General features: G+C 38.4%; 1 protein-coding gene across 1 annotated transcript in view; it reads left to right on the forward strand.

Moving 5' to 3' along the window:
* The window catches only part of ADAMTS20 (ADAM metallopeptidase with thrombospondin type 1 motif 20), a 97,404-nt gene that overhangs the window by 19,123 nt on the left and 64,887 nt on the right, over positions 1-13,394 (forward strand). The window contains exons 5-6 of the mRNA XM_063323122.1: positions 11,807-11,890; positions 12,601-12,725. Of these exons, the coding sequence (XP_063179192.1) occupies positions 11,807-11,890; positions 12,601-12,725 (209 nt within the window). The remainder of the gene's footprint in view (positions 1-11,806; positions 11,891-12,600; positions 12,726-13,394) is intronic.

Here is a 13,394-nt window from a genome sequence, read left to right on the forward strand (position 1 = left end):
ATGTCTATCTCCAGCTGATGGCAGTAGAGGTGCTGTCACCTCTACGAAGATGTCATAGATGTAGGCACCTAGATTTAGATGATGGCATTTTCTCTAATTGGTTTATAAGAAAAATAATGGAATTTTAAGAGAGGCTAGCATAGCAGGCTATTAACTTGATAGAGTCTTCTGAATTTTTCTACAGGCAGTGGTATGAAGGTCTCAAAGTTCACTTATTACCAAAAAAAAAATAGTCAGTATTGAAAGATGGATTTTTTTTTTTCTTTAACTTATAGTGCAGACTCAACTTGGAATCCTTTTAGAAAAAACTGATCCCAAACAAGCCATTTTTATAAAGTTACTTTTTTAATATAGAGCTGTACTAAGAACCAAAATGAAGTGGTCAAAACATTATTTTAAAATGGAAGCTGTTCTTCACAAAACTTTACAGTAAGATGAAATGGAACATTTATTGTATAATTTTCATGAGGCCCTGTTGTAATTATAGCTAATTTAATTCCTGATGTTCTTTTTTTAAGAACATTGTTCCTGCATCAGGAGATGTTGTACCTTCAGCCACTGTTCCTTACAGTGCAATGTTTCTTGTGTATTTTTACTTGCATAATGGGACTTCTACTAGGTAAATGGGATATGCAGTGTATAATTGCTGCTAAAGAGAGTCTAGATGAACTGTTTATAACATCTAGCATTTAACATATACATGTATGAGTGAAAAAATACCAGTTCTTTTCTAAAAAGCTTGTGATTTTATTCTTGCACTTACCTATCTATACTGTAAAACTGGGACTTAGAGCAGTTATTGGTGGCTTTGAGGTAATGGCATACAACACTACATCTTTAATGTGAATTTAATATCTTCATCTACTGTGGTATTCAGTAAGATGTATAGCTGGCATCTTCTGGCAGCTGTTATTCCACATGTACATCTGCTAGTTCTGAAGGTAATCTTGAAACAAAAGTTTGTTAAGACTTTACTTTTAGAAATGTTTGGTTTTTATAAATGCAGTTTAAAAAAAAAATCAGATCTTAATTCTGAAATATTTTCTTCACAGTCCAGTTAATTTCCTCCCCAACAATATATATCCCAGCTCATATCCCTTCTCCTTGAAGCATTTCAATGGTATCATAGAATCACAGAATAATTTAAGTTGTAAGGGACCTTTGGAAGTCATCTGGCCCAACCCTCTACTAGCATATATTTTGCTCTGGCAAATAATGCATGTGAAGATACAGTTTTCAGTCTCTTTTCTCTTCCTTCTTCTTCCCCATAATAGTTATTTTTTCAGTAAGCTAGTAATAAATGTGAAGGATAGAAAAACAACTGACTACCACTCTTTGCTATGTAATCTGTATTAGAATTCATCAGTATGCAGGTGGAGCATTTCTTGACCCATAGAATGTACTGGGTTGGAAGGGACCTTTAAAGGTCATCTAGTCCAACCCCCCTGCAGTAAGCAGGGACATTTTCAACTACATCAGGTTGCTCAGAGCCTCATCAAGCCTGGCCTTGAATGTCTCCAGGGATGGGGCCTCCATCACCTCTCTGGGCAACCTGTTCCAGTGTCTCACCACCCTCATTGTAAAGAACTTCATCCTAATGTCTAATCTAAACCTACCCTGCTCTATTTTAAAAGCACTGCCCCTCGTCCTATCGCTACATGCCTTTGCAAACAGCCCCTCCCCAGCTTTCTTATAGGCCCCCTTCAGGTGCTGGAAGCCCGCTATAAGGTCTCCCTGGAGTCTTCTCTTTTCCAGGCTGAACAACCCCAGCTTTCTCAGCCTGTCTTTATAGGAGAGGTGCTCCAGCCTGTGGATCATCTTCATGGCCCTCCTCTGGACCTGCTCCAACAGGTCCATGTCCTCCTTGTGCTGAGGGCTCCAGAGCTGGACACAGTACTCCAGGTGGGGTCTCATGAGAGCAGAGGGGGAGAATCACCTCTCTGGATCTGCTGGCCACGGTTCTTTTGATGCAGCCCAGGATGCAATTGGCCTTCTGGGCTGCAAGCACACATTGTTGGCTCATGTCCAGCTTTTCATCCACAAGTACCCCCAAGTCCTTTTCCACAGGGCTGCTCTCTATCACATCATCCCCCAGCCTGTATTGATAATGAGGGTTGTCCTGACCCAGTGTAGGACCTTGCACTTGGCCTTGTTGAACTTCATAAGGTTTGCTCAGGCCCACCTCTCTAGCTTGTCCAGGTCCCTCTGGATGACATCCCATCCCTCTGGCCTGTTGACCGCACCACTCAGCTTGGTGTCATCAGCAAAATTGCTGAGGGTGCACTTGATACCACTGTCTGTCATTGGTGAAGATGTTGAACAGTGCCAGTCCCCCCTGAGGGACACCACTTGTCACCCCTCTCCATCTGGACATCGAGCCATTGACCACCACCCTCTGGATGCGACCATCCAGCCAGTTCCTTATCCACCAAACAGCCCACCCATCAAATCTGTATCTCTCCAACTTAGAGAGAAGGATGTTGTGGGGGACCATGTCAAAGGCCTTGCAGAAGGCTTTAGCCTATTAGTGTTTGAATTAGAACCATTATTAGTCTTATTTCATTACCCATAAAGGGAAGAAATGAAACTATTAAATTTTATCCTTTCTGCTATTATACAGATACTTTTGATTATTAGATTTAACTGGTACTTGTGTCTGGTCAAGCAACTTCTCCTATTAGAGAAAACTGTCAGGTTGCTGGCATTTTAAATGAATCAATCATTATACTCTACTCTTACAATAATTTTGAAACTTTTAAGGATATTCAGTTTTGGCTTGGATTTTAAAGAAACCTAAGAAGTTAAAGCATATAAATCCCATTAAATTTTAATGAAACTTAGACATCTAGCTCCCAGAAGAACCTTTGAAATCCTGGCCCATTTTCCTTTTCTTTTCTTCCCTCTTTTTTTTTTTTTTTTTTAAAGCATCAACAAAGTCACCAAAGTAAACTTGCTGCTATAGGATACTGTTTTATGAGTGGAAAATAAGAACTGAAATATACTGCTAAATATTTTGGGGGTTTTAAGTGTCTTGTCACTCATCCAATTCAACCTGAAAAGGCTTAACGCTCAGCATGCAAGTAATCCCATTGAACTGGAACTGGAATGCATTTTCTCATTTCTTTAAAATTGCATAAATCTTGGCAAGATGAGTATTCACAGTATTTACACTAGGTCTTGGAAATACTAGTTCTGATTGAAATGTGTATTTCAAAGTACAAGGAATACCTTTGCCGTAGGACTTTACCAAAATTTTTGTATTGAAATACAATAGAGTGGAATTATTTAATGTGAAATGATAAATAAAACAATAAAGAAATCTGTGATTGCTTAACTTGCAATGTTCTTTCTTGTTCCTCCAAGCGTGGCATCAGCAGAGCAGGCAGTAGGTGCTGCCTTAACAGTTTTAGTAGCTGGAGGACTCCATCTTAGGCACATTATGTTGTGACAGTTTGAAGTCCGTAACAAAAAGACTGGGTCTTAGCAGTTGAAATAATTCATAAAGACACTGGACTTTACTGTAAAAACACCAAAACCTCATCAAATCTGAGTTCGTGATACATTTTGAGGTACTGTCCTCATTTTCTGAATGAGGTACCTGATACTGACATCATTTTAAGAAATACACTGCTTATATAGTTACTTTGCTAGTAAAAAAACCTTCTTGGTCTATTCTTAGTCTGCACGCAGCAAGACATCTGTAATCTTGCCTTTCTGAAAGGAAAACTTGACATGTAAAACCACCTGTGGTAGGGCTGTGTTGTCTGGCTCAGATGGGGAACTTGGCTGACTGCCTCGTCATGTGAGTGCTAGAGTTGGAACGTGGGAGAGGGGCAGCCATGCATTCAAGGAGAGGATTGAGACAGCATCAATTTAGATCACTTAACTTGCAGTAAGACTGTGGAATCATAGAATGGCATTATATAATGGTAAAATAGTACCATTACGAGTGAAAAGCTGGTATTTTTAATTTTCATCATCCTAACTTGGACTGCACATAAATGGCTTTGACTCTCCATTGCTTTGTGTAGTTTTTCAGATCTGTGCAAATCAAGCTGCCATGGAAGTACCTTGAAATAGTTATTGTTGTTTTAGTAATGTTTTGTGACTACTGTAATTTACTGAGATGTAAAATGTAAGGCAATGAGTAGCAGGTCTTAACAGCAAAAAGTGTTTCTAGTTTTAGTCTTATTTATACTTTTTTCTTTTTTGACATTCTGACAGATAATCATCAGCATTGACCGTGAAATATTTTCTATGTGGAAAGATCCCATGCACCAGTGTGCTGCCCCCATCATTAAAAAACAGCCAAACAATTTTGTCCTAATATATATGGGATTCATTTAAAGAATGTTTTTATACTTTCTTTGCAGTTTATACCATACAACTGTTGACAGTCATCTTTCCATAACACTCTGGGAAAACATACACGCATACGAGCATATAAGAATATTTGACATTACTGGTCCTGCCATGTAGTCATCATTTAAAATTAGGGAGTAGACTTGAAGAATTTGTAGGTTAATCATCTCATTTGTATGACTGGCATCTGAAAGGCAATAAATTCAAAATTTAGTGATGAGTATATTGTTCCTTGCATCTGCTACTTAGACTACTAAGCTTGTATTTTACCCTTTTTACACTCAGATCACTGTATTACTACTAACACTGCAGGAATGTTTAGTGCTTTTTATCTCTCATTCTGTGAAATCTAGAGAGCCAGCACAAAGGAATTTGTTTCTTGCCTAAGCTCTATACCTTGTCATGTTTCTTCTTCTCTATATATAAAACCACGTGATCTTGTGCACTTTATAGCATGGTTGAAATACAAATGGGTATTTGATTATACACTGATAAATATACATAACTGGAAATAATTATTTTCGATGTGTTGTTTATACAGAATTCTCTGAGCTAGACTTTCTGTTTATCTTGACATATGGATATCTATATGGGTATAAAAACCCCTATTACTTTTTAAATTGTGACTGTCCTTGTATTCCAGCTTCAGGGTGCCTGTACACTAAATGTCATAATGCCTCATACCTCTTGACCATACATCTCGAGGTCCACCAGCTAATGCAGAGGTGGAAATCTTGCAGTACGTAGGCAGGAACATACTTGCCCATCTTTACACTTCGCTGCTGTTAGTGCTATTTACTATTGTTACTTAGGTGGTGGCAGTTGTGATTGTTAAGTAGGTATTTAATGATTAGACTAGTACTTTTCTCTGACTTTCTCCTCCCGTAGTACAGGATTCAAGGTCAGTCCCCACTTTTTAATTAGATAAAGGCCTTGCTCTGAGCTACCTGTGACTCGTCTCATGTATAAGAAGGGGGCATTTTGCCAAGCAACACTCATACATCTTTCTCTCAGTAGCTTCTAATGGGTAGAAAAGCCTCACTATGGTTGTGCTTTGTGAAGATCAGAAACTGAAAGGAAGGATGGTTTGACATCTGAGCTGTATGTGATGTCATTTGATGTGATCAGATTATAGCTTCGGTGCATATTTCAAAAGACTGTAGATGATGATGACGTAAGTTACCATTTACTGAGTTATTGCAGTATTAAAGGGATGTCTCTGCAACTGTCTCAGTTCTGTGTTAGAGATAAGACAGAGCAGAGGCATTCCTGGCAGGGTGAGTGAGCCTTTAAAAGGGATGTATTCTTTCTTTTTGCCTTCACTAAAACACAACAGGGAGTCATCTGGAACCTCTACTTGGTTAACTTGGGGGATGGTAGATTGGAGAGGACTTGGATGAGGGGACAGAAGATGACCTAAAACTCATAGGGAGGGGAAAAAAAAAAAGGCAACTGAGGTGTGTAGGTACAGTTGTGCACGTTTACTTGAGAATTCTCTGCTGGCATTAAGTTCAACCAGGGAAAGCACAGATTTGTACAGAAGTATGGATGGAACAGAATAGGATTAACACTAGCAGAAATAGCACAGCTCTTTCTTATTCTCTCAGTGAAGCAGTACATTCTGTGATGAAACTGTTTTCTCATGACTTCAGGCAATTCTGGGGTCTTACAAAATATATGACAGAATCAGGATATGACAATGGAAGAGGTGAAGGAGAAATCTCCCAGATCCTGGATATCTTTCATCCTTTCAGCACTACAGTGATAAATAAGAGATTGTTCGAGCCTGAAAAAGACACGTGATCTAAGAACTGATACCGTGTTTCTTTCAAGAGATATGAAAGTTTGTGTTCTCCTGGTATCATGGTTATGTGTAACAGAGAAGAGGAAAGGAAAAGAGATCTTCTGATACAACATTTAGAAAAAAAAAGAGCTGAAGAAGTCCAATTCAATTTGGATATATTAGCCTCTAGATATACTTGCATGTTTGCTAGCCCATTTTCAAAATGGGGCACTTTACCACAATTCACAGTAGCAGTTTAACGGAGTTACAACAGGGATATCAAGAGAAACTAAACTTTGTTGTGACTGAGTTGCTTCTAGTCAGCTTTCAGCCACCGCTATGGTGTTGACAAGATCTGACCTAATCTTTGAGAATTCTTTAAGAATTTAATGAAATTCTTTGAGATTAATTCTTTAATTTAATTAAATTCTTTGAGAATTTAATGAGAATTCTCAAAGGGTAACTAGCTTCCACTGAAAGGTAACCAACTTCATTTATATATTTATTTTTTTCCCTTTCTTCGTTGGTCTGAACTGTTCTGTGGTGTGGATGCAGGTTTTAAGAGTCTGAAAAATCTCTTGAAACTAACTTCCCATTGTCTTGGCTACTACCTCGTAATTTTGTGAAGCCTAGATATAGATCACTGTAAAGCAAGTAGATCTGGAAATTATAAAGAAATGGTGCATTCTATCAAATTCCTACCCCATTTTGTCATCCTTTTTCATGAATGCTTCCAATAAAAGAGCACTAAAAGAGGTATCCTTAGAATACAAGAGCAGGGAGTACTTATCCCTTCAGTTTTTTCACTAAAAGTAAGAATCTCATATTCCAGATCTTTGATAATTCACTGCATTGATCTATCATTTCAAGTCTCAGTTGATGATTTTAGCCTGCACAGTTCCCTAGGTAAATCTTCAAGTTTGGTTTGTGATTTTTCAGGGTTTTTCTCTTTGCACATGTGTTCAGGCTGCAGAATATACCTTACCTCACTGGTAAGGGCATCCCTTTATCAGCACAGAGTCTTGCTTTTTGATCTTTTGAAAGCAGAGGTAATAACTAAACGTTTAGAGGTTATGAAAGTGCCATGAGACAAAGGATCCATACTTTGACTCAAATGTAGGGTTAATGAGAGCAGGGTTACTTTTACATTTGCCAGGAGCTTGCCTGTCTCCAGTATGAGAGAAAGTATGCTTCAGATTCTGGCAAGAATGGCTGGCCTCAGGCATCGAAGTGACAGGATTTCAGGCCTCAGCTATTCTCCAGACAGAGACAGCCAATAGCTAATTCAGATGGTGCATGAATATGGTGTTGAAGGTCCTGCAACAGATTCTTTTCAGGTGTGCAATGGGATATTCTTCTCTCATACTCAGTCTAATGCCTCTCCTCTGAGTATGAGTAACTTGTATGGGGTCTTGAAGAAATACTTTTGCTCAAATATTTTAAATGGACATTGTGTCAACAGGCAGGAAGGAGGACACCTGACTCTGGTTGTGTGTTGGTTTCTTTCCCTCTTCTGTGTTTTCAGATTTTGTTAGCAGATAACTTCAACAGACAGCATTTGCACAACACTAACAGATTTTTTTTTTCAACAGACTATTAAGGGAACATCCATCAACTACAGTAATAACTATAAACAAGAACAAGAAATGCTAAGTTTTAATCCCAAGAATGCTCCAGCTTGGACCCCTTGCCGAGATCATTCTAATCACACAGGATCAGAAATATCTTCCTCTCACATACTGTGGTACAGGAGGCCTTTAAGAAACTGAGGGGTGATGTTGCACAGAAGGCTGATAGTTGCAGTTTAGGCACTCGTCGTATTATTTGGTGTTAGCAGAACCTAGTTAACCTCACATCTAGTTCTCAATCTCTTTGCCTATTCTAACTGATATATACCCTTGTAGAACTGTACAAATCCTGTACTGTTTTTTGTCCACTGTGTCAAGTCACAGTGGATGACCAGCACACTCCTTACTTGACATCCAGTGAACTGCAGCTGTTCCCTGAATTTCAGAGCTTCCCGTTCCAAAACGAGGCATTAACTAGACTAATTTCCAAGTTAATAAAAAGGTATCTCTGGCTAATCTAGTGGCCTTCTATGGTGGAGTGACTTCATCAGTGGACAGGGGAAGAGTTACGGATATCATCTACCGTGACTTCCGTAAGGCCTTTGGTACGGTCCCGCATAACATTCTGGCTGCTAAATTGGAGAGATATGGGTGTGATGGATGAGGAATTGTCTGGATGGCCACATCCAAAGAGTTGTAGTCAATGGCTCAATGTCCAAGTGGAAACCAGTCCCTCAAGGTGTCCCTCAAGGCTCCTTATTGGGATTTAATGTGCTTATTGAGATATTAAATAGTATTGGGATACTATTTAATATGCTCATCTGTGACATAGATTGAGTGCACCCTCAGTAAGTTTGCAGATGACACCAAGCTTAGTGATTCAGTTGAGTTGCTTGAGGAAGGGGATGAAACCCAGAGGAACTTTGACAGGCTTGAGGAATGGGCCCATGTGAACCTCACAAAGTTCCAAAGGGCCAAGGTCTTGTAGCTGGGTTGGGACGATCCCCAGTATTGATACAGACTGGGAGATGAATGGATTGAGAGCAACCCTGTGGAGAAGGACTTGGGGATAGTGGTGAATGAAGAATTGGACAAGAGCTGGCAATGTGCACTTGCAGCCCATAAAGCCAGTGGTATCCTGGGCTGCATTAAAAGAAGCATAGCTAGCAGGTTAAGGGAGGTGATTCTCCCCTTCTACTCCCCTCTGGTGAAACCCCACCTGGGGTACTGCGTTCAGCTCTGGGGCCCTTAGTACAAGAAAGATGTGGACCTGTTAGAGTGGGTCTAGAGGAGGGCCTCAAAAACGATCAGAGGAACGGAACACATCTCCTGTGAGGAAAGGCTGAGACAATTGGGTTTGTTCATCCTGGAGAAGAGAAGGTTCTGGGAGACCTTATTGCAGTCTTTCTATATATATATATATATAGAGGACTTGGAAGATTGAGAGAGACTTTTTACTAAGGCCTGCAGTTGACAGGACAAGGGGTAACAGTTTTAAATTGAAATAGGGGAGGTGTAGATTGGATATAAGGAAGAAGTTTTTTTTATTATGATGGTGCTAATGCAGTGGAACAGGTTGTCCAGATAAGTTGTGGATGTGCCCCATCCTTGGAAGAGTTGAAGGTCAGGTTGGATGGGACTTTGAGCAACTCGATCTACTGAAAGATGCTCCTGCCTGTGGCCAGGGGGGGTTGGACTGGATTATCTTTAAGGGTCCCTTCCAACCCAAACCTTTCTAGGATTCTATTTACTGTATTTCTATAGCAGTGCCTGTTTCAGCATTATGATATACACATGAAACAGTCTGGCTTTGTTACCTGTTCCATAAAAGATCTTTTTGTTAATGCTATATGTGTGTCATCTTCTCTTATAGGTTTATGCTGTGAGAAATTCTCTGTTATAAGTCACTTTTACATCAGCTTAAGTGGTAGGAGAGTCAGTCCTTGGGACAAATGTCTTCGCGTCATAAGCCAAAGTTCCTCGCAGATCTCATTTCACATTCCTCTCTGACATGATGTTGGAATGCCATATGAAGCCGTCTTCTGTTTCTTCTTTGCTGAAGAGAAATAAAACCTGAAATAGTTGGTCTGGAATTAAGCTCTCCTAACCTCATACATCTGAAAATTAGAGATCTCATCTCTCTCTATAGTAAGGGGATGAAGAAATGAAATAACTTACCTTACTGTCTTGTATGAAAATGCATATATTTAAATATGTATCTTCAGATAGGCATGTCTACACAACAGTTCATCCTTTCTCCTCCTCCATCAACTGTTGAAGGAATTTAGACAGCTAACTTGCTGTTAGTTACATGAGCTGAGATGAACGTGATAATTCTGTTATGTTAATCTCAGACAACATTCAGGAGCATACCTTGACTTTTTGTGATATTTCATGAGGAGGATAAATATCCAGAAATATCCTCTCTAGGTTTATCTAAGTGGATCTCAAGCTATGTTTAAGAACACATTATGAGCTTGATTATTCGTGGTAACTTAAAAGTGGTTTTGATAGTAGTAAAATGGTAGTTTATTCCATTCACATTTAGTGCTTGAGCCTTTACAGGCACCTGTTCTTTGATAAAGATATTCTGAATGCGTCTATGCCTAATTGAAATCTTTGGTGAGTGCTTGAGAGGTGCTCCTTATTGCCACCTTGGAATAATTGGACATTTGTTGGTTACTAACCAAGAATGGAGTCCATCTGGTAGGAAGCAGACAATAGTTGTGCTGCTCTGAAATGTGTTCTCCATATGGATTCCAGAACTCAGGCTGCTTCCCTACCCTTATCGAATCCTCTATTTCCAGCTTGTGTATCCCCAAAAGAATGAAGGACAACGCTGTGCATTGTGCTCTCTCCAGTTCAGAGAAAAGGAGGGTATGAGTCAGTGGGAGCCAGTGCTCTGTCAATTCCAACTTTTAGCAGAATTACTCCATCTCAGGTACATTGGATTCATACACAGTAAGGCTGTGGTTTCACAAGCAATTTGAGCCAGTTCAAGTGTAGGCTACTTTTGAAAGGTGTCTGGTTTTCTGCACTTTTCCCTCTGTCAGCACCTGTGTTGGAGAGCCTCCATCAGGAATGAGATCATGTTGATCAATATAACATGATACAAGAAAAGGAAAAAAAAATAATATTTTTTTGCAGTTGGATCAGTTTCTTGATCCTGTAACTTTTGTAGCCTTGCAGCCTTAGCATATGCCGGAAGGGAGGATAGCCAGTACTTCTGTGTTTAGTAGTAGCTCTTGTTTAGATAAGGCTGTCATTCAACAACTGCTTTAAGCCAAATTGTAGAACTTATATGGGTGGGCTGTCTGAAGAATGACTTTCAAACTGGTTCACTTTGGTGTATGGAATTGACTCATGATTTTTACTATCTGGGTGCAAGATTCTATGTAAAAGCGCCTGTTGGGTATGTAAATATGAATTTTATGAATGAGGGAAGAAACCTTTGTATGTGTCATATATATTTTCCATACAGGTTTATAACTCGGTCCAGCTTCCATTAAAAGCAAGGGCAAAAGCTTATTGGTTCAGACTTGCTTTGTAAACCCCTCTAATACTTTAGGTATTGATTCTATAAATTATCCACATAAACCAGCTTATGTCTATGACAGTTGCAGTGACATTACTTTTGTTCTTTCTTTGGTATTTTATCGATAAACTACAGTTTTTACACTGTATAGTAAGTATACTTTTTATGCTAGCATTTCAACATGGTGTCTAAGTGTTTGGAAATGAATATAAAATTATAACTATTTGGATATTAGAAATTGCATTTTTTCCATTTAAGACCTTTTTAGGATAGTTACTTTTTATGTGGAGATTAGTATTGGAAAACAGCATGTGTCTGTGTTCTGATCTTCATGTGTATAGTAAATATGAGCTATTTTGAGGTAGCATCTTAGTTTAAAAATTGCTCAGCTATTTTGGGTTTGTCACCATATCCTTGGGTATAAAGGTACAGGTAGATGCATGAGACGTCTGTTGTGTAGCAGCTTGTTTTTCTTTGATATCTTGTTCACATGACAAAAAGAGAAATGGTTTGTCAGAGGAGTTTAATAATCTAATCTTCTGATTTTTTTCTCTTTAGGTTGCAGCAATCTATAAAGATTCAAGCATTGGAAATCTTATAAATATAGTTATTGTAAAATTAATTGTAATTCACAATGAACAGGTAGGAAAAATAAATACTAAAAAGACTTCTTTCTAATAGAAGAAAAAAAAATACATGAATTTGCATTGTAATTCCAAAGTTTAAAATATTTTACTCTTAAATATAAAATATCTTCTTTAACTATAAATTTGTTTTTTAAGATAGGAGACTAAATGTCAAATGTGAGGTTAACTGCAGAGCCTTTATTTAATGCCTGTATTTCCTGTATTAGCTCCTCCTGTTGACCTAAATGGACATAAATCAGATACCATGTGAAAGCTTATGGCATAACTACCTAAAGTATGGTTATATGCATGGAAACATGACAGGGAAATGACAGCTTTTATAGAGGGTTTTGATGGAGGGTTTTCAGCCCGAACAGCTGTAATATTTTAAGATTGTAAGAAGTATACGCTTTTCAAATGCATGTTTTTATATTTATTTATCATAAATGTCTCGTCACACTGTTTTTTTTAATATTTAACATGTGATGCACGCTCACATACATGGACTAAAATAATGGGTTCTCATGACCGATGACTTGTAGCTAAATTAAGACCTGATCCTACAAACAAATCTGTGTGAGTGAACTTATGTGGAGTCTTGCTGATTTCCTTTCCATGCACAGTCATTGTTTTGCAGATCAGGGGCATGAATGACAAAGTAATAAGTGCAAGTGCATGAATATTAAAATCCTTTATTTTTTTTTTTTTTTGCCATTTCTTGCTTAGGAAGGACCAGCTATCACTTTTAATGCAGCGACCACTCTTCGTAACTTTTGCTTGTGGCAGCAAGCACAAAACACTTTGGATGATGCTCACCCTTCCCATCATGATACTGCTGTTCTTATCACTAGGTACAGTATCTGAAATAGCTGTAATTACTCTGCTAGGTGAGACAAATGCTTCAGTTTCTTTTTTACATCATAATTTTTTAACCATTCCACTGATATTGTTCATAGATAATTGAAGTGAATAAAGGCTATCTTTCACTTCCCAAACCACTGGTTATCAATACATGAGCAGTTACTCTAATAGTGCTATGTTGATAGCTAAGCATCTCATGAACCTTTCATTAAAGATGATGGAAATAACTTAGACCTGATATTATTATAAGGAAATTAAGCCTTTAGCCATTGTACATACATGTGACAGGGACGGGGTGTTGTACATAATGGATTCAGCTGAAGGATGGAGTGACAATCAGTGCCTGGTAGCCCAGGTGTAATTAGAACTACCAAAATCCTACTAATGGAAAACATTTAAATATTAGTATATATTCTTCCTGTACACCGATCACCTCAGTGAATGTTCTGATGTTCGTTCACTGAAATTAATTCTCTCTTTTACTGTTTTTTTTCATTATTTTTTCCCCCCAGTGTTCAAGTTGGACACACTCCAGCACTTCAAACTGTTTGATATTTGTCCTGAATTTTAAGTTGTTATTTTGGCAGATGGTCCACTACATAAGATAGTTTCAAGCGTACTGCAATCTGCATGTTTTTCAGCAGCATTTTGTGCTTGAT

Source organism: Chroicocephalus ridibundus, chromosome 1, assembly GCF_963924245.1.
Source record: "Chroicocephalus ridibundus chromosome 1, bChrRid1.1, whole genome shotgun sequence".
Taxonomy (NCBI): Eukaryota; Metazoa; Chordata; class Aves; order Charadriiformes; family Laridae; genus Chroicocephalus; species Chroicocephalus ridibundus.